The 22,492-nt window shown below is 39.9% G+C and overlaps 1 protein-coding gene across 2 annotated transcripts; it reads right to left on the minus strand.

Annotated features, from left to right (window-relative positions):
- Nucleotides 1–7,927: 7,927 nt before the first annotated feature.
- LOC100283574 (3-isopropylmalate dehydrogenase) lies at nucleotides 7,928–15,439 on the minus strand. Of its 2 annotated transcripts, none has more exons than XM_008656797.3 (8): nucleotides 15,215–15,439; nucleotides 14,800–14,981; nucleotides 9,512–9,832; nucleotides 9,273–9,434; nucleotides 9,098–9,172; nucleotides 8,865–8,974; nucleotides 8,714–8,786; nucleotides 7,928–8,430 (listed from the first exon to the last, which is right to left on the minus strand). In XM_008656797.3, the coding sequence occupies exons 1-8, from the start codon at nucleotides 15,372–15,374 to the stop codon at nucleotides 8,239–8,241; spliced, it is 1,275 nt and encodes a 424-aa protein (XP_008655019.1). In that variant the 5' UTR covers nucleotides 15,375–15,439; the 3' UTR covers nucleotides 7,928–8,238. The 2 variants fall into 2 exon arrangements, with proteins under 2 accessions (XP_008655019.1, NP_001149947.1); NM_001156475.1 differs by having other exon boundaries at nucleotides 7,972–8,430; nucleotides 14,800–15,025; nucleotides 15,215–15,313.
- Between the last annotated feature and the right edge of the window lie 7,053 nt (nucleotides 15,440–22,492).

Below are 22,492 nucleotides of genomic sequence, written 5' to 3' on the forward strand. Positions count from 1 at the left end.
CCAATGTGAGATCCACAGAGGCCTGCGTGTATTTCCTTCATCAGTTCTATACCTTCGGTTCTGGATAAACACTTGAGTAACGGAGAACAGACCCCACGCTTGTATAGCTCCCCTTCTATTATAATATATGGTCGAGCTCTTGCCTCTATCCTTTTGTTATAAGCTTCGTCATCTGAAAGAAAGTTACCCTGAAGGAAAGAGATGATCTCAGTTCTCCAGTCTTCACTATAGACAAGGGATATGTTGAGGACTGCTCTTTCAAGAAGCTCAACCAAAGGTGCTTTTATTGTTTCGAAAAATACTTCCGAAGGTAAAGGCAGCCCCTGTGCTGCTGACTTAGCTAATAAATCAGCATATTCATTTTCTCCACGAGGAATATTTTTAACAGAAAACCCTTCAAAGGAAGCCTCAATCCTTCGGACCGTGTCTAAATATTTTTCAAGCTTCGGATCTCTTGCTTTATAACTTTTATCAATATGACCAGAAATAACTTGGGAATCAGTTTTAAGAACTGCCCTTCTGATTCCCATAGCCTTTAACTTCCGAAGACCCAAAAGTAAAGCTTTGTACTCAGCAATATTATTTGTGCAACTAAAATCAAGTCTTGTTGCATAACATGTTTTAACTTTGGAAGGTGCAACCAACACAACAGCTGCCCCTGCTCCGAAGGTTCCCCAAGATCCATCGCAAAATACTGTCCAAACTTCAGCATCTTTATTCGTTTCTTCTTCCTGAGCCCCTGGCGTCCAGTCAGCAATGAAGTCTGCCAATGCTTGAGATTGAATCGAAGATCTATGCACATAATCAATACAGAATTCGTTGAGCTCCGCAGCCCATTTTCCAACCCTTCCAGTAGCTTCTCTATTTCTCATAATATCCTTCAACGGTTGTGAAGAAGTAACAACTATATTGTATGCTTGAAAATAGTGCCGAAGCTTCCTGGAGGCCATTAAAACAGCATACAACACCTTCTCCAATTCTGTATATTTTTTCTTTGATAAACTAAGAACTTCGGATACAAAGTATATTGGGGCTTGCTTTTTGACTTGGCCTTCAAGCTTCTCCTGGACAAGTGCTGCACTTACCGCTGAGTGTGAAGCTGCCACATATAACAACAGAGGAGCCCTTGGCGTTGGTGGAGTTAGTGTTGTTAGGTCTATCAAATATTGTTTCAGCTCTTCGAAGGCTTTCTGCTGAACTGGTCCCCATTGAAAAACTTCAGCTGATTTCAGCACTTCGAAAAATGGTAAATTTCTCTCTGCTGATCTAGATATAAATCTGTTGAGAGATGTCAGTCTTCCTGTCAATCTTTGAGCCCCCTTTTTTGTACTTGGTGGTTCCATTCGAAGGATAGCTTCAATTTTATTTGGATTAGCTTCAATCCCTTTTGTTGAAACTAGACAGCCAAGAAATTTCCCTTTCTTCACTCCGAAGACACATTTTTCTGGGTTCAACTTTAAACCAGCCTGTCTAAAATTAGCGAAGGTCTCCTGCAGATCAGCAATGTAATTATCTTGCTTCGTGCTTTTTACAATGATATCATTAACATAAGTTAGCACATTTCTGCCTATCTGAGAATGAAGAACCTTCGCTGTCATTCTGCTGAAGCTTCCTCCAGCATTCTTGAGCCCCTTAGACATCCGAAGATAACAATATGTTCCACTAGGGGTTATGAAGCTGGTTTTTTGCTCATCCTCCTTCTTCATCCAAATTTGATGATAGCCTGAATAACAATCCAGCAGACTCATAAGCTCTGATGAAGCTGTTGCATCGACTAGAAAATCTATCCTTGGCAATGGAAACTCGTCCTTCGGACAGGCCTTGTTGAGATCAGTAAAATCAATGCACATTCTCCATTTACCATTTGCCTTTTTTTTACCATAACAGTGTTAGCCAGCCATTCTGTGTATTTTACCTCTCTGATAACTCCGGCACTAAGGAGCCTTTTTACTTCATTCCGAGCACCTTCGGCCTTGTCATCAGACATCTTCCGAAGCCTCTGCTTTCTAGGTCTAAAGGATGGGTCAACATTGAGCGAGTGTTCAATAACATCCCTGTTGACTCCACAAAGATCATTGGCTGACCATGAAAAAACATCTTTGTTGTTGAACAAAAACCTTATCAAGGTTTTCTCCTGTTCTTCAGACAGTTGGGATCCTAATAGCACCTTTTGCTCTGCTATGTCCTCACATAAAAGCATGGGCTTCGGCTGATCGGCCGAAGCAGCTTTCTCCCTTCTAAACTTGTACTGCTCACAAGCTTCAGCTCCATCTATGTTATGGATTGCCTTTGAGTCTGTCCAGTTTCCTTCGGCCCTTCTGGCAGCTTCCTGACTTCCATGAATGGCAATAGGTCCTTGGTCCAAAGGTATCTTCATGCAAAGATATGTTGGATGAAGAATTGCTTCGAAGGCATTGAGAGTACCACGACCAATGATTGCATTGTAAGGGTATTCCATGTCAACAATGTCGAACACAACTTGTTCAGTCCTTGTGTTGTTGATAAATCCGAAGGTTACTGCATTGTGATTTTTCCAAGTGCTACAATCTGCCTTCCTCCGAAGCCACAAAGGGGATGTGTGGCATCATGGATCTTGTCTTCGGGCTCTTGCATCTGTCTGAAGGCCTTAGCAAATATGATATCAGCTGCACTGCCTGTATCAACCAAAACATTATGGACCAGAAATCCTTTGATCACACAAGAGATAACCATAGCATCGTTGTGTGGGTAATCCTTGAGCTGAAGATCCTCTTGAGAAAAGGTAATTGGAATGTGAGACCATCTTGACTTGATGAAGGGTCCTTGTACCCCTACATGTTGTACTCTTCTCTGTGCCTCTTTCTTCTGTTTCTTGTTAGCCGGCTCTGAGCATGAACCGCCTGTTATCGGGAGAATCAGCTTCGGAGCCGAAGCAGTTCCAGCTTGGTTCTTGAACGAAGCCATTGTCTCAGGAAAGTGGAAGTGAGTTCACCGGAGGTGAGCGCCAATGTTGGAGACTTGTTATCAAATGCTATGAATTAAGAACAAGGCAACATAAAATGTTAAATATTAATGTCCTTCGTCCGCTGAAGCATTGTTTCCCCAAGGATTTAATGAACTTCGGACGAAGACCATAAGCAAAATATCACGAAGGTCGCACCTTCGTGACTAGACTTACAAAATAATATAAAATAATAAATAAAATATGAAACATTAAGGATAAATATATCAGGGACAAATAACATCATTCACACATTTTATTATATGAATCTTAAATGTTAAAACATAACACTTAGGTACATTTATACCTTTGCCTTGACAAGTAATAATTCCCGAGCAATGCGTTTGCAATTACAGGATTGCGTGAACAGTAAAGGAATACTGTTCACTATTTATAGGCACAGGACACAGCCTGTGAGGAATTACAATCATGCCCCTCATAAAAGTTTACAACAATGACTCAGATCCTTATATCTTTAAGTCGGTTCGACCCTTCATCTTCGGATATGCTATAATACCGAAGCTTCATGAATGGTACCTTCGGCATTACGTACGAGCAGCTTCAGCCGAAGCTGTTTCTTTCCGCAGAACCTTCGGCGACGAAGCATGGTCCCAACATATGATGAATGAGATGATCCTACCAAATTTGAGAAATGAATATATGATATGAATATTAATACGAGGAATGAATCTATGATGCACCACCTTATTTTGATGTAGTGATTCTTTAAACCAAACACTCCCTTAGTCTTGTTCGGTTACATGGTATGAAATCTCACCATGGATTAAATTTGGATTTGGTAAATTTATATCTCACACCTAATCCTACGGTGGGATAAAATCCATCATCTAATTCATGTATCTCTTAAAGTTAGTTATTTTTTTGATCTATGGATTCTAATATAAATTTGTGCAATATCTTTATGGATTTGTTCTATATCTAATGAGTTATGGATAGAATTCGTGTCTTCCATAGTTTAAAAAATTTCTAAACCCTTGGGTTATATATTCCATGAGTTTAACCAAATAAAAGAAATTAAGTAGTCTTGGATTATTTTGGGGCATGAATTGTGATATGGATTTAATTCCAATCTATACTAATCTAAAGTTGGATTGATGTAAACGAACAAAGCCTAATGTGCCACCTAATAATCTCATGTAGTATCAGATGTTAGGGGTGAATGTGCTAGAACCAATAGATAGTTGGCTAAAAATTACTACTCCATTCCAAAATATAGTTCTTTCTGGTCCACGTTAATTCAAATAATAATGAATATATATATATATATATATATATATATATATATATATATATATATATATATATATATATATATATATATATATGCAAACTAGATTTATATGTTGCTTAATGAATGTATAAATAGTCTAAAGCGAATTATATTATAGGATAAAGGGAGTATTAGAATTAGTTAGCTAATAATTTGCTAAGGGCTAGTTTAGGAGCTCAATTTTATCGAGAGATTCTTATTTTTCTAAGGGAAAATGAACTAATTTCCCTTGGGAAAATAAAAATCCCTTAGGATCCCAAACTAGCCCTAAAAGTAGCAAATAGTTGAATTATTGAATTATTAGTTAGCTAATTTCAAGAGCTAATTATTGGCTCTAGCATATTCAAACACGGACCATTCACATCACGTGTAGCAGGCTAGCAGCTGCGTTGCTCCTTTCCTCGTTTCTACAGGGAAGTCCTTTCAATACGACGATCTGTACCCTGGACAACGCTCGTGTCCGGCTGAATTACTGAAAGGATTTCGATACAGATATCTGTACCCTGCTCTGTTCTGTCGGCAGGGAAGGCCCGATATCAAATTGTGTTTGCTTCCCCTTTGCTGAACGGCTTGTTTGCTACACTTCTGTTTCACTAGTAAACAGTTATTTGTTAGAAATAACATAAGCGTTTATATAGATGGAAGACGTAATTTCCATTGATCTCTATGTGTTTATATAGATGGCCAGATGAGTCGTGCCTCCTCGAGGCTCCCGTACTGGTCCAGCACAAGAGTTGTGTTGTGTCTGGGCTATCTTCTCGACTTATAGTACCGATCCGGTCTAGCACGTGTTTTTAATTGTTACAGTATTGTCGTGGTTTCGGAAACCAGTAGGACAATAGAATATGTGTTTGGGATGGGATGCTATTACTTCGAATGATGAATCACTGAGGATTCAGACAGGATTCAGACAGAGAGTTTATAGTACTTCAGGTTTTTGCTCTAGTCTAGTGTAGTGCTAATCGTAGTATTGCTTTGAGGACTGTGTTACAACTGATGTGTGTGTGTGGGATGAAGGAGATCTTGCCCTTTTATAGCTCAAGGGTAGGACATTACAATGGGGGTTTGTTTCCTACTGGTAAGGGTATGATCTGTTGTAGCGTTGTCTTCGATAGTCTCGCTGACGTAGCCTTCCTGACGTCGTCTCCGGGATCGTGCGTAGTTGTTCACCAGGCATGGTGTACTGTTTTATCTGTCCGGTACGCGGGTCCCTGTAGCGAGTCCAACGATGAGGTCCCCATATTGGACGCCCGGCGGCTCCCACAAGGCAGAGTCGGGGCATGTCTCGGGGTCGTGCGCGACGCGGCCCTGCCTTCTATCAGAAACCCCGCGTCACCTTCCTAGCATACACTCAGGTATGGTGTATTGCTCTATCCTGCTCGGCGTGCGAGTTACTGTGTCGACTGATGCTTAGGTTCCCTATGACTGGGGTTGATCGGTCCCACAAGGCAGAGACCGTACGCGGGGTGTACCGTCACGTTGATAGGGACTTTCCGGTACCTCTTCGGTATGTCGTGCCATGGTCCTGACATAGTTTGGTGACGACGCGTCCTGTTGTGGCTGACGTGGATCAATAGTACTGGTTTGGGGCCTATGTCTCGCTGAATTGCTCGGTAGGGACTTGGTCGGCACCTCCGTCTCGCTAAGTTGCTCGGTAGAGACTTGGTCGGAACCTCCGCCTCGCTGAGTTGTTCAATAGAGATTTGGTCAGCACCTCCACCCTGCTAAGTTGCTCGACAGAGACTTGGTCGGGACCTCTGCCTCGCTAAGTTGCTCAGCAAGGACTTGGTCAGGATCTGTGCCTCGCTGAGTGCTCGACAAAGACTTGGTCGAGACCTCCACCTTGCTAAGTTGCTCGGCATGGACTTGATCGGGACCTCCACCTTGCTGAGTCGCTCGACAAGGACTTGGTCGGGACCTTTGCCTTGCAGAGTTGCTCGATAGGGGCCTGGTAGGCAGTGGGCCATCGAGAGTCTTGGGCCTACTTTGGGCACTCGATTCCTGGGTACCCGACAAGTATATATATATATATATAATCAATTTATTATATATATATTATCAATTTATTATATAACACAAATGGATCTAAGTTACACTAGTTAGAAGAATATATCTAGTTACATGTCTCAATAGACAAAAGTTTGAATCTTTCTTGCCTTTTTTTCTATTTGTACCATTTAAATGCATAAGACTCCGATGGAATGTTGTGCTAATAGGTCGACGTGAATGGGCCACAGCTGCAGCACGCGGGTCGACTCAACATGGCCCGATTAGCTAGCCAAGCTAGCGGGTCGAGCCCGTGTCGAGCATGGCCACCTGTTTGACCATCTATATGAATATATAATAGTGACCAGGTATGGTGAATGTTTCTTTCCATGAGTGTTAAGACGTCATCCACAAAAAACCGGCAACCATGTCCCGTTGGTGACATGTAATGGTGTCAACACATAATCACGGAAAAGGGAGGAGACGTCGCACCTCGGAGAGCCACCGGTCGTCCTCAGCGTCAGCGAGCACGAAATTGGCGGCGCCACTGGTACCGTCTTTGAGCTCGCGCATGAGGCCCTGCAGAGAGGCGTACAGACGGCAGCGCGGGGAGTAGAACTCCAACATTGTGGCAGGTTTCCCGCTCGCGAGGGACGTCGCCAGGGCACGCTGCTCCGCATCCCCTCGGTCTGCCTCGATCACCGCGACACTCGTGCGCCTCTGAACCCCCATACTCCTCTGTTGGGATGGCGTGGAGGACCGCGACAGACTTAGGCCCTGGCGCAGGAGGTTGCTCGTGTCCATGGCGCTCTCGTGGCCCTCGACTATCCGCCTCGCTGTCACTGTCGTCCTCCTTGATGGCGCCGTGCTCTTCACGCTCCCTATCAAGAAGGTTCAAGCTTCTTTGATCTCCATCCCACTACCTAAATCAGCCCGCGAAAGAAGACACACATAGAGATATATAGATAGATTAAAAATAGAATTACGTGCTTCGCGCGTGAGGTATGACGACTGACGATGGAAACTATTTTTCTTTGTCGTTATCCGATCACATACATGGTTATATGTTAGGCGAGGACTAAGGAGAGAGAAATAGACTACATGCTTCGGTTTCATCTAGGCGCTCGTGACACGCGGCGATGAAAACTCATGCTTTAAAGGACTAGAGATTATTTGATCATTTCTTGAAGTGGTTCTTGTTAGTGAACATGTATTGTTTCAAAACATTTGGTCGAATCTTTGTTGAAATCAATATAGCTGATAGCTGATATTGCAGAAAATTTAAAGAAAAATGTGTATAGATACGCCATAAAACTCCTCCGAACCTTATGAGAAATAAGAAGAAAAATAACCATGACATATTATTGTGTGATTTAAAAAACACTACGGGAAAATAAATGTGAGGAAACCCTCTAAAAAGTTTAGGAAAAAATGGAGACGTGGTATAAAATATTAATTTTAGATGTAAGAAGTCACTCTAGTTTGTAGCCGTCAGTCTAACAGAGCTATCACAGATGTTAAGATATAAAGATGTTTTTGAAGTAACTCTAGTTTGTAGCTGTTAGTGCTATTGGACCCAAACAGACCCTAAACACCACATTAATAAATTTGCATATTTCCTTAGCAACATGAATTTGGTTTTTTGTAAGCATATAAATAGAAAACCAGGATTAACATGGCACAGCTGGCATTCTGACCAGTTGGCCCAATATTTCAAGAACGTGAATGAGATAAACCCTACATACTGTTATAATGCTGATGTTGATTATTACAGACAATTCTTGGCTCCATTCCAATGTTGAAAGAATTTCTGAACCGCAAGAAATGTGACAAAATTATTTGACGGTCTCAAACCGTGTTAAACACCCCAAAGAAGTTCGAGGTGCTGCCAGTTAACCTCTTAAAGCTAAAGCTCCTCTCATATGTGACAAAAAAATATTAGGATGACAAAACAATCAGAAGGAAGAATCACATCCGTTTCTCAGATGTGATCACAGACTGCGTTTGTAAACTCTGATGTCGATGCCTTTCCACCAAGATCAGCAGTCCTGTACTTCCCCTCGGCGATGGTCTGGAGGATGGCGTTGTGGATCCGGTCTGCTTTGTCGTTGAATTGCATGTGGCGCAACAACATGACAGCACTCAGCATAAGAGCAGTCGGGTTCGCGAGGTTCTAGAAACAACCAACAAATACAGACCGGGTAAATATATAGTAACTGTAATACCAATACATCGAGATGTTAACAACATGAACATGCCAGACAACTTTTAGGTTAAAAGCTAAGCTGTTATTTATCTAAATAACCATCAAGTAATTATATATTATATATGAAAGAAAGACATTAGCTGATGAACTGCCTTGGGAAAAAACACAAAATTCCCTTACATATCATGAGAAACCACAAATAAAACACAACAAATTATGGTAGAAAGCAGAAATTGTTCCAAGACCTCACCTTGCCAGCAATATCAGGAGCAGAACCATGAACAGCTTCTGCCAGACAAATGCCACCTTCACCAATATTGCAACTGGGAAAATAAACAAACAAATGTGAGCTTTTGCTGTATCAATACCCAAGGAAATTAGATTAAACAAAGCAAGTTTACCTGGGTGTTAGGCCCAAGCCCCCGATCAAACCAGCACATAGATCACTAATAATGTCACCATAGAGATTTGGCATCACTAATACGTCAAAAAGACCAGGATTCTTCACAAGCTGAAGGCAGATGCAGTTCATAAACAACAGTATCAGAAAAGCTGATAATATTAAGAAAAATAACTATCAAGAGCCTATCAACAATTGACAGAGAAACGGATACTTTCAACTGACAGAACATACCGTCATACAGCAATTGTCAATGATGACCTCCTCGTATTGAATTTCAGGGTACTTTTCAGACACTTCACGGCAACACTACAAGTACAATAAAAAATCAAGAAAGCATAAGTTCTCAAAGAAATAAAACGAAAGGCATCCATGATTAAAAATAAGGAAACAATGGTAGCCCACAGACCTTGAGGAAAAGACCATCTGTCTTCCTCATAATATTGGCTTTGTGGATCGCAGAGACTCTTTCCCGGCCATTGGCCTTGGCATAATGGAAAGCATACTCTGCCACTCTCAAACTTGCTTGGCGTGTAATAATTTTCAAACTTTCCACAACACCTCTCACAACCTGAAGTGGAATTAAGACAAGGTGAAAAAGAATCATGGTGACAATAATTGAAGCAACATCTCTTTAAGAATGCTTACCTGATGCTCAAGACCACTATATTCTCCTTCAGTATTTTCACGAATTGTTACAAGGTTAACATCATCGTATCTGGTCTTGTAACCTGGGAGGCTGTTGCAAGGTCTGACATTGGCATAGAGCCCAAGTTCTTTCCTTAATGTAAGATTCAAAGATCGATGGCCCTTTCCAATAGGTGTAGCCATAGGTCCTTTCAAGCCAACTTTGTTTCTACGCACTGACTCCAGGCTTTCCCAAGTCAAAAAACTCTCTGTTCTGGGATCAACTTCTGTACCGACATAGTGTTCTTCCCATTCAATTGGTACCCCTGCAACATTGAATACCTGAAATCACAAAACAAAAATATTAAGACATCATAGAAACAAGCAACCTTCTCAGATATCATGCATCAATGAACTTCATACACTAGTTAACAACAGTAGCAAGGCCATTATCACTGCATTTTTTTGCTGAAAGCTGCAGTTTCACAATTGAAGTAATCAGCTTCCATTTTGCGACCATGTTTGGAAAAGATTTGCATATCATGGACAAAGATGCATGTCGATGCAAAACTTGTTAGAAAATTCAGGCATGCAAACCAGAAAGAACAATTGTTGTTGCAACGTGGTCACTAATGGATACCAGTTGATAGAGATAGAAGCATTCAGCAACTCTTGAATTGTTCAACCATAAAGAAAGGTATCATGATATAAGGCTAAGGAGTTCAATCATATTATATAATGTAAATAACCAAGCTACTAGATTCATAAAAAAAATAACCTAGCTACTCATTGTCAGGAAACATCCGATAACATTTCCTCAATCCAAGAGCAAGGGGACAAACTCTCAGCACAGTTTATAACAAGATATAAATTAAACTTCCAAATGCTTTGTAACGTAGTGTCCACATTAGGGCATCGGAGATTATAAATATGCCATAGAGTCCAACAACTCCATTAGCAGAAGAAAATGGAGTTTGTGTCTCCCTGTACTGATCCGTTTTGGATCGTTTTCCCTCTATTCTTAATGAAATGATGCGCATGTCTCTTGGGCGTTCGAGGGAAAAAAAAGAAGAAAACGGAGTGGCATCATTCAAGTACTCTCTTTGAACACCCATTCAAACTATTTCCAGAAAGAAAATACATGTGTTGCTAACACAAGTGTGTGCCTGCAGCTTGTGCACTCATCTGGGACAGTGCATCAGGTGAGATATGTGTTTTGTTGAATACTGTGTGCCTCAGTAAAATATGGCTTAGAATAAGAAAAAAGAAAGAGGACATGAGGTTGTTAGGTCTAAATGAAACTCATTGCTGTTAGTGGAGTGGTCCTGAACTGAAGGTGTAGTGGGGCATTTTAAGACTGTTTAGTTTATAATCAATGTGAACTGAAGGACTGTAAAAGGCAAGAGATGAGCAACAAGTGAACAGAGACTATCATCATGGAGATAACAAAGCTCACTGTTCTTAGGTCCAGCCCCTTAGGCCTGACCATTCCTAGTACTTTGTAAATGAGGTGTCCTCTCTGTATTGCAGATTACTTATTCACTACCCACCCTGCCAACCTTCTATGGTCATATATTAATTTAATAATAACTACAAAGTAAAATATGCCAAGGAATCCATATACAAAGTAAAACAGTACTTTTAAAAGTATTCAGCAATAACAGCTTTATCTGTGTATAAATCAGAGGAAATGATTTATATGTCAACTGAAAATATAGTCCCAGATAAAATAACAATTCCCTAGCTGAATCAATAACCAAAATAGGAGCCAATTTGATGGATCAATTCTATTCCAATCTGCAGAGTGTCAGAAAAGACAGAGATTGCTCTGTCAATCTTGAAGCTGTGGGAGTTCCGACCTTTGATTTGGCTGCTCTGGACTTGCCTTTCTTGGAGAAAGAAGTGTGGGAAACAGTTAAACTGCTGCCTTCGGATAAGGCTCCGGGTCCTGATGGTTTCACAGGAGGATTTTATAAGGCCTGCTGGTATATAATTAAAGTGGATATAATGGCAGCAGTTTCAGCAGTTTGGAGCAGGAGATTTGCACAGTTCGATAGGCTGAACACAGCATATATCACATTGATCCCAAAGAAAGAGGGGGCTGATCAAGCAAAAGACTTTAGACCAATTAGCCTGGTGCATAGCTTCGCAAAATTGATCACCAAGCTGCTAGCTAATCGCCTAGCTGAGAGGTTAAATGAGATGATTTCACCCATTCAAAGTGCTTTTATAAAAGGCCGTTTTATTCAGGATAACTACATGTTAGTTCAGCAAACTGCAAGGTTCCTTCACCGACGGAGACAGGCCCATTTGCTTCTTAAATTGGATATCACAAAAGCCTTTGATTCTGTCTCCTGGCCTTTTCTCATAGAGGTATTGCAAAGGATGGGATTTGGACAGATTTGAAGGGATATTCTATGCGGGCTGCTTGCAACCTCTTCCACTCAAGTTATGCTAAATGGGTTTCTGGGCAAACATATTGTTCATCGTCAAGGACTACGACAGGGTGACACCCTATCACCGATGCTCTTCATTCTAGTCATGGATGTGCTTGGGAGAATGGTCACTGCAGCTGAAGAGGCAGGACTTCTTCAATCCCTTGCCACAAGATCTGTACATCACCGAGTCTATATGTATGCTGATGATGTAGTCCTCTTCTTGCGACCAGCTGCCGAAAATATAGCAACCATAGTGGATATTCTTCACCTATTCGGCGTGGCTTCCGGGCTGCATAATAATGTCCAAAAGTCTAATGTATATCCCATTCGTTTTGACGAGAGTGACATTGCAGTTGTGCAAGGTTTGCTGCCGTGTGGAATTTCGTCCTTCCCTTGTCAATGTCTTGGACTTCCATTAACGTTGTGGAAGATAACCAAGGAACAGGCGCAACCAATTATTGACAAGTTTGCAAATCAGCTTCCTGGATGGAAGGCAGACTTGATGACAAGGGCTGGGCGAACAGTTCAACTGCGGTTTGTGCTTACTGGGATGCTTATGTATTTAGCAATGGCAATTGATCTCCCAACTTATATCATAAAAGCAATCGATAAAATCAGAAGAGACTTTCTTTGGAGAGATCGCAAAGAGATAAATGGGGGGGGGGGCATTGCCTTGTTTCTTGGAGCAAAGTTTGTCGACCTCTTGATTTGGGCGGTCTTCGTATTTCAAGCATTAAAGAGCTGAGTTGGGCGCTGCTGATGCGTTGGTTATGGCTGCAAAACACGGAGCCTGGCCGACCTTGGTCATCCTTGACTATCCAAGTTCCTGACAAGGTTCAGGCCTTCTCAGTATGGTGATGCAAACGGAAGTTGGAAACGGTGCTAATACTCTTTTTTGGAAGAATCGATGGATTCAAGGACAAAGGGTGGCTGATATTGCGCCAAGACTTCTTCAAGTTGTTCCGAAAAGAAGAATCAATACAAGGACAGCGCAAGATGCTCTAATTGGAAGAACATGGATGTCGGATATTCGAGGGGCCCAATCTATGGGGGCAATTATTGATTATCTTCACCTCTGGAACTTATTGTTAACTGCTGAATTAAGGCAGAATGTTGAAGATAAGCACATTTTAAGGCTGGCTGCCAATGGAAAATATTCAGCAAAATCTGCCTATAAGGGGTTTTTCATTGGCTCGGTTCCTTTTGAACCGTATGAGAGGATATGGAAAACCTGGGTGCCTCCTAAATGTCGGTTTTTTCTGTGGTTAGTTGCTCATAAAAGGTGTTGGACAGCTGATCGTCTTGCAAAAAGAGGATTGGATCACCCTAATAGCTGCCCTCTTTGTGAACAAGAAAGTGAAACAATAAACCATCTACTGATCTCTTGTGTTTTCTCAAGGGAGTGTTGGTTCCTTTTGTTGAGACAATTTGGACTGCATACTCTGTCCCCTCAACCAGAAAATGATAGCTTCCTGGACTAGTGGAGGACAATAAGTGAAATGGTAATTGGACAAATAAAGATGGGGATTAACTCCCTTGTTTTGCTTGGTGCTTGGACCTTATGGAAGCACCGTAATCAGTGTGTTTTCGAGGGCGGCAATCCGAGTATTGCTGTTGTTCTGGAGCAGGTTGGAGAAGAGCGAAGGTTATGGGAGATGGCAGGGACTTATTTTCCTAGCAGCTAATCTTCCTCACGGCTAATTTCTGTTATTTTTCTAAGGCAGTTCAAGGGTTGTTTCCTGTTTTGAGGAGGTTTAAACCTCAATGTCAGGGATTGTAAGGGCTTCAGCCCATCTTTTCTTCTTCTTCTTTAATATAATGATACACAACTCTCCTGCATATTCGAGAAAAAAAACAAGAAGATATATTTTATATATGTGTGTATATGTTACTCCTGATGCTTTTTGTATACATAGTTTTTCTATGCCTTGACCCTCAAATGCGATTTGAGGACCTGGTGCCTCATATCACATTGACCTTCAACTGCATTGGATGCAATAGGGTTGGTACAGTCAACACAATAATAGACTGCCTAGATTACAGTAGTCACTGCATGTATACTTGATATAATGCATTTAAGAATTGGCCAAGGCGTAGATCACAAAAAAAAATAGTAAGAGGGCCATAAATAACTGGTAGGAACATACTCTGAAAACCAGAAATGACTATCCCGCTTCAAGAGGAATACCAAACCAGAAAATAATAGAAAATTAGAAATATACACAAGTGACATAAATAACATTTTTTGGAAGAAGGCAGCATGTCTCAACAGGCTCCTCTAACAATATAAACTGCTTTCAGTAACAGCATCCCCACGTAGTGACCCAAACTGTTATATGCTAGTGTCTGATCAATCTCTCAAATATAAGCTTTGCTTAACCACGGCACATATGCTGGAGTTTGTACTTAAGTTATACCTACTATATTGTGGACTGCAACATGATTTCTCTTTCTCACACCAGTATGACACCAATTAGAATCAATTTAAAACCATAACAAATGCTAGCTCTTGAACAGCATGCGCAGTGAAAAGTAAACATTAACCTATCTTGTTATGGGAATGAGAGAAATAAGCATTTGGTTTGTTAATGATCGCTATTATAGTATCACACTCACACTTATCTTATTAACTCAAGTAGTCAAGTTCGTTAATACATGTAAAAGTGTTTTCACTCTTTTGCACATAGGTCAGACAAAAAAGTGAAACAAACATCTTTCATCAAAAACAGTACGTCATCCTGAATGCAATGGACAAGCTTAGCTTCAAACATAGTTTCAGTTTGTCCATCGAGCAAATGAAATTTATGATTTTTACATGTAGACAATCCATATAATTGTACGAAGGAACCAGACGGAACCTAAATTCTGTACCTGCTTGACAGACTCAGCGATCTCTGGCCCGATGCCATCGCCGGGAAAGAGCGTGGCACGAATGGTCTCCCCGGACTCCGTTGAAAACGGCGCCACGGCCGGTGCCAAATCCCTGCCGATTATCCGCGGCAGGACGCTCCCCTGCAGCAGCCTCCGGAGCGCCATGCCTGCCCCACACAGCCCTGCGACAGCAAACAGACCTGATCGTCGCGGGACGGAAAGACGCCTGCATGGTGCCTAACAACTCAAACTATACACGAAACCACCCGTCCCCACGAGCGGGATTTGATCCGAGGAAACCCTCTAGATTCGAGCGGAATCCGATCGGGGGAGAGAGGCCCGCCTCCGATTGAACGGGAGGTGATCATAAAAAGGCAGGGAGCGGTGGGTAGCAAGATCGGAGGAGGGAATGTACCGGACAACGAAGATTCACAAAGGGTTCGCAGCGGCAGCGGCAGCGGCGGCGGCGGTCGTCTGCGGCGGCGAGGAGGTCGGACGAGGGGGGAGACAATGGTAAAGGGAGATGCGGAGGAGAGAAGGGTGGTGGTGGTGGAAGGAAGACTTCTTCCGGGCATTCTCCGATATTTCTGGCCGTCGATATGGATCGGACGGCTGGTGTTCCGTGGGCCCTCGCTCCGTCGAGGGTCATGCTTGTTTGTTGCGCAAGCAGAAGAGAAGAATTTTGTTTTCTTTTTTCCAGAGATAGAAGAGAAGATTCTTTCAGAGTTGGCCTTGAGCCCAATTTATATTTTCAAAGAAAAACTTGATCTTCAGAGACCGCAAAACCAGGTTTTTCTAATGCGAAGTTCATTGTCGTTTTGGCTTTGAAGAGCTTCTTTTACTAATCTCAAGGATTTGGATTAAAAAACGCATATAGTGCACGTCTGGTTATTTCACATATTTGAATCTGCCTATTTCAATCAATTCATATGAAATCTCTCCTTGCAAGCAAATAGAAGTGGCATGAGACTGGATTCTTTTTTCTTTCTTTCTTTTTATGAAGGTTATGTCTGATGCTCTCCTTTCTAAACATATGCGTTTCTAACCTGTTGTAAATTAAACGGTCCTGCATTAGGCAGCGGCGGATCGGAAGTTTTAGGGGTCCGGGGCAAATTTAAAATAGAGGTCCATCAAACTACTGTTATACAAAAATGGTACCAATATATAAACTCAAGACACATCTAAAAATATTCATACCAAGCAACAAATAAATAAAAGATACATATTATAGTATTATCTTAAAAATTCTTTTAACATGTTTAAATACGACCGGATTGTGAATGTTTCGTGGCTGCTAATTATTCGATATTTTACTATTAAGCTATTGTGTCTGATAGTCTAATTACTGAATGTAGAACTAGGTTCGGGGTCCTATATAATTGGAGGCCCGGGGCGGCGGCCCCTCCGCCCCACCCTATGGGCCGCCACTAGCATTAGGTCAACTTTATTTAGGACACGTTTCAGGAGCTAAAGTAAACTTTACCCTTACGTGGCGTTTGGATCCCTTCATTTTAGAGGAATTGGAATTCACTCAATAAAGTAACTTATTTAGTTTGGAATTTGACATTCCACCACTTTCTAAAGTTCAGATATAAGTCTATCTCAAATTCATGGGGTGGAGGGTGGGAAATGATTTTATGCATTACTAGAATTGGTTTCTAATCTATAACTTCCATGACACTCTTCGTCTCACTCTCCTATAGTAAAAATGTAGCACATAAATATCTCCGACATCTTGCTAATAATAATATACAAATATATTTTGCATAAAACCGAATTAGCTTAATTGATATATGCCTAAATTATTATTATTAGAATGGAATTCAATTCCAATGATCCAAACGGGGCGTAAGGATACTTTTTACTATTTTAGTCACTTTTTGCTTGAGCTCCTGGATCCAAACTGACTCAGTGCTCGTACGCTTGTCCATGAAGGAACCGGGATTCGTTCCAGCTCATCAAAATTTATATAAATTAGAGAAGTAATCCGACAAAGAATCATTTCGGAGCTTCAATCCCTAAAAACCGAATAGGGCCTCATTGGGCATCAATAAATTTATCATCACGAAATATAGTGTGAGGAACCGTCCAAGTTATCAAGATTAAACTCGATTGTCGGCCGCTTGCTAACACGGCTTGAGCAAAATAATCTCGTTCCTCTCTAATATTGGATATCATCTTGTATAAACACACAAAGAACATGTATCCCTTGTACAATTAAGATTTTATTTGGTATAACTAAGCTTTATTAGTAAAGCTTTTTTATTAGATTTTAGTTTGATGATCAGCTTTTTTTATGAAACTGAGCTATTTTCGTAACCTTGTTTAGTTAAACAGCTTCACATGAAACGCCAAACGAATGAAATGATTATAGCTTGTCCGCTTGACTTCAATCTGTAGCGGCTTCTATTGGTTATACAATGTTTTTATCTCTACTGCAATAGTTCAAACATTCTTTTCTTTTTCTTTTCTTCTATTTTTCTTTATCTCATTTCCACATGGAGAGAGGTTTTTTCTCCACTCGCTTCTTAAGGGGGTGTTTGGTTAGTTTAGTATGCCAATTATAAGTATATAAATATAGTCTAACTATTAAAAAATTATATAGATGAAGACTAAACGTGAGATGAATTTATTAAGCCTAAATAATTCATAATTAGCAAATGTTTATTGTAGTATTACATGAGCGAAATATGGACTAATTAGTCTTACGTCATGTTTGGATCATTGAAATTGAATTCCATTCTAATAATAGTAATTAGCTATATATCAATTAAACTAATTCGATTTTGTGCAAAATATATTTGTGTACAATTATTAGCAAAATATCAGAGATATTTATGTGCTACATTTTTACTATAGAGAAGTGAGTCGAAGAGCGTCTTATAAGTTACAGAGTAGAAACAAATTCTACTAATACATAAAATCATTTCACATCCTCCACCCCATAAAAGGGCTTCGAGGAACTAAGCGAAGGTGAAGGCCAAGCGACGGCTTATGGACCGAGGTACCATAGCTAAGGTGAAGAAGAGAGTACTTGCACTAAGTCGATGAATTAATCAGCTATGAAGAATTATAACATGTTGATGCATCAGTGAGGTGACTTGAAGCCATGATTTGAACCCATACATGGTGATATGGTACAAGTCACAGGGTTTGATTTGTGTTTGCTTCAAAAGGTGAGACAAAGATGTTTGTGATCTCTATGAAGCAACGCCATGGAGAAATCACACATGATACACCAATTACTCAAGTAGTTTACTTAAGTATATTTTATTTATCTTGAGTATAGAAATCATCGTACTATCGAGGGGGATCTAGATAGAAGGTTGGTGTTTGCCAAAGCTCAAGCCTCTATATTCAAAAGCTATTTTTGAAAACCAAAAATCTCTTGAACGTTCTATGGTTGATCGTGGTTAAGTTTGAGAAACTGAGAGTGTTCTTCTTGAAAAGCAGTTGAACTTCTTCAGCTGCAGTTGAGCTTTTCAGCTGAACTAAACTTCAGCTGAGCTGAGCTTCTTCAGCTGTAGTTGAGCTTTTCAGCTAAACTAAACTTCAGCTGAGTTGAGCTTCTTCAGCTGCAGTTGAGCTTTTTCAGCTGAGCTGAACTTCAGTTGAGTTGAACTTCTTCAACTGCAGTTGAGCTTTTTCAACTACAGTTGAGCTTTCTCAACTCCAGCTGAACTTCAACTTCAACTGTGAACCTCTCTGACCATACACCAGTTGAACTTGCCTCCGGGCAGTTGAACTGGGGTTTTGTCTCCTGAACTCTCTGGTCAAGACCAGTTGAACTGGTTTTTCGGGGCAGTTCAACTGGTCTCTGACCCCTCTGACCTCTGACCAACAGTCTGCCAGTCAGACTGGCGAACAGGTCGACAGAGTCGTCAGGGGCGATTCAACCGGTTTGGTCAACTTGGCCAGACTGCACAGTAGTCTGCGAGTCAGACTGACAGACATGCTGACAGGTCTGCCAAAGAGGTTCAACCGGTTTTCAAAATAGGTTCAACCGGTTTTGGTCAACTTGACCAGTCTGCGCAGCAGTCTACCAGTCAGACTGGCAGACTATCTACCGGGCCTGCCAGGGGCGGTTCAACCAGTTTTAGACCGGGTTTTGGCTCAAACGGCTAGTTTTGAAGCCCCACCTACATATACTCACTCCTACCTCTCTCCCCATACAAGTGAGCACGATTTGAACTCCATTTCTAACCTAAGAAACACCTCCCACTCTCAATACTAATGCCATCTCTTGTGTTGAGTTTATCCATAGAAAATCTATGTTAAGAGATAGTGCTTATTAATAAATTGGATAAATCACAAGCTTAAAAGATACTATTCAACTAAAGTAAGATGAAGTTGATAAGAGGCCAAGGTATGAAAATTTCCTCTCCTTCAGTTGTTTTAGTATTCTACCCCTAGTAGGATGTACCATAGTATAGGTTAAATTCCTTACAATGTAAAATGTTCAATAGTGCATATAACTTTGACATCAACTATATGTGTGCACTAATTTAAAGGAATTTAGTCTATCCTTTTGGGTTTCAATAATGATGATTTATTTGCCATCCACATATAAGGATCATCATTTGTGAAACCCTCCCTTGTGTTCTTAATGCTCTCTTTTCTAAGTGTTTCAACAAGGTCCTTTCAAGTGCTTTCAAGACGGATTCAAAATCTACAAATATAAGAGTCTTGGTTCTTTCAATCATTAAGTTTCAATGGGTCTCATATCAAGTATGATCAAACCAAGCAAAGATGAATGAAGTTCAAGATCGCTTGGTTGGATGAAATCATAAAGAGAAAAGAAATCACAGTGAATCAAGAAGGAAGTTGAACTATCATGAAAACCAAATAATGAAGTAGTGACATAATCATATAATATCCTTCATTATGAGGTTTGATGTTCATATTAGCATGCTTTACCCTTCAGGATTTCAATTGATATACTTTCAGTTCTTAAACTTTCAATTGGTTTAATTTTCATCGTCTATGTAAAGCATGTTATGTTCAACCAAGATATAGTGCGGACTTCTTCTTTAACCTCGTATTGTTGATGTGCATAAGTGTACTTTGTGTACTCTTGCATGCACAAATTGAGGGAGAGTTTAACCTATATCTTGTGAGACTAATGATTTCTTTCAAGTTCATGTTGTGTAGTCTCACACCTTGGAGAACATCAAATGAGGATGAATGGTTCCACAAAAATGAAAATGAGTTTCTCTTGAACCTATCAAGAAAATGAGTTTCTCTTGATCGTTTGAAGAGGATAATTTTCTCTTTGAAATGGCAAGTCTATCAAAAGCTAAGATGGAAATTCATGATTATAATGGAGACCATGTGGCCTAGAACAAAGGTGTGTCACTCCATGAACTATTGTATTACATTTGTGTATACTAGGCTCTTACATGCTAGTATGTGCATGTATATGCAATATCTTAAGTCACACCATAAGGTTGCACTTATGGTGACGATTAAAGAATCTCTAGATATTTGATTAATACCTCTTGTGGTGATGTCATAAGTTAGTCTTAAGACATCTTAGAGAGGCATGAGTCAAACATGCTAACTTCTCAAGAATCCTGGCTTAAAATATTGCATATCATGTCTATTAGTATACCTTTTGATTACGAGTAATTCCTTCAATTGGTACAATTTCACATTTTCATATTTTATTTGTACCAAGGTTAAAATTGTAGAACTTAATCCCTGGCCTCACAAGTCCAAGTGCGTAAGCTAAACAAGTATTCATCACTTGTATGCACACATTTAGGGGGAGAATGGTCTATAATTTGAATCTTTGAGACTAACTTCATTTTCAAGTCTATTATGTGTGTAGTCTCAAGTTATAAAGGAGTTTTCGGGCAAAGACAATCGCTTCCACTGTAAATTTTGATGGGTATCAAATATTCTTTGCTCCAATAAATGTATCTTTTATACATTTCATAAGAGAATGAGTTTCTCTTGTATATGCTACTCCAACATCATCTAAAATTGGTGAATATATATCACATCCTTTTGGATTGCAAATGTATAAAGTAGCCTAGCTTATAAATTCTCCTGTATATAACTTAATTGATTAAATAGTGCACATGTCCCTTATGTTGCATGATTATATTCAACTGATATTTTTATGCCAATGGTACTTTAAATTGCAAATAAGTACTCCCAATAGGTATCAATTGAATACATATATGTGTGTGCAATAAAACTTGAGGAAAACTTAGTGTAATATGCAATTAGTGATCTGTTTATCTATCAAATTGTATCAATTGGTGTTTTTTAATTGGTATTTTCGTACATGATCACTAGTTGTATAATCCATACTTGTGCAATTTTCATGTTGCCTCTTGTTATGATAAGAAAATGCTAGGTGACATCTAGACTCTAGGTATCAAGATTTATCTTTCAATTAGTATGACAATATTCATTTGATATCTTGGACCTATGTCACAACTATGCCAACAAGAGCTTGCAAATGAATTCTAAATCCAACACAAGTCTGGAAACCCCTTGAAAAGGTAAAACACAAAGGTATATCACTTCATGTCACTTCTACATTACTTTTGTGTCATCTAAGGACCCTTTTTCATGATAGCGTGTTTAAATCTTGCTTAATCAAAATTTCTTCCCTTTATATCCTTTTTGGAGATTTATGACAAAGGGAGAGAAATTGTGCATTAAAGCTTACCTTTAGTCCTATGTAACTAAGTGTTAGAAGACTTTTGAAAAGGGGAGAAATAATTAACAAAAATGGGGAATCATAAGAAAAACATAAGATGTAGAAAGTTGATGAGTGCATACTATGTCATGAGCATCATGTTTATTTTATGACACACTGCACCCTATGAATAGTATGATATAAGTTGTCTCCATACTTTGACCCAAATATGTGCTTTTGGCATTTGAGTACAAAATTGGTATTTTCTGAAATGCACATATTTAGGGGGAGAAAACTATATCATAGGATTCAAAATCTTATTTATCAAATCTTATGTAAGCTTTAAATGTGTTGTCATCAATCACCAAAAAGGGGAAGATTGAAAGTGCATTCATCCCTTTTGTGAGTTTTGGTGATTTGGATAACGACACATTTAAAGGTCTAACGAGTTTGCTAAGTGTTGAACAGAAAATTCAGTATGATGAACATACTTGAATAGTGTATAATGATCAGTGAACAAAGGTTCAACACGAGGTTAAATAACCAATGAGACAATGCAAATGGATATAATATGATCTCTATATTGGTTTGGATATATGGACAAGACCTGAGAAATCACTACATACATATGATCATAATAGAGGATGAAGTGATTAAGAGGATTGGTCAAGCCAAAGTGAATAAGATATGAGAATCGTGAATTGGCTTGACCATATTACTACCAGTCCATATATGCTTCTATGAGAATCAAACTGGACCTTGATTGATCTTAACAGTTATATCTATAAGACATTCAAGCAAGGTTCACAATATTTAAGAAATGATTCTCTCAATGGATGCTCAATATGATGTGACTCAAGAATGGTTTGATAGGGTGAAGATAGCAAGGAAAGGGCTTCAAGGAACTAAGTGAAGGTGAAGGCCAAGCGACAGCTAGTTTTGAATCCCCACCTATATATACTCACTCCTACCTCTCTCCCCATACAAGTGAGCACGATTTGAACTCCATTTCTAACCTAAGAAACACCTCCCACTCTCTCT

Source organism: Zea mays, chromosome 8, assembly GCF_902167145.1.
Source record: "Zea mays cultivar B73 chromosome 8, Zm-B73-REFERENCE-NAM-5.0, whole genome shotgun sequence".
Lineage (NCBI taxonomy): Eukaryota > Viridiplantae > Streptophyta > Magnoliopsida > Poales > Poaceae > Zea > Zea mays.

Coding starts and splice junctions, on each gene's coding strand:
- LOC100283574 (XM_008656797.3), bottom strand. CDS start 15,374: ATGCCCGGAAGAAGTCTTCCTTCCACCACCACCACCCTTCTCTCCTCC. Junction 14,982..15,214: donor TTGTGAATCTTCGTTGTCCG/GTACATTCCCTC, acceptor TTGCTGTCGCAG/GGCTGTGTGGGGCAGGCATG. Junction 9,173..9,272: donor CAGATGGTCTTTTCCTCAAG/GTCTGTGGGCTA, acceptor TTGTACTTGTAG/TGTTGCCGTGAAGTGTCTGA.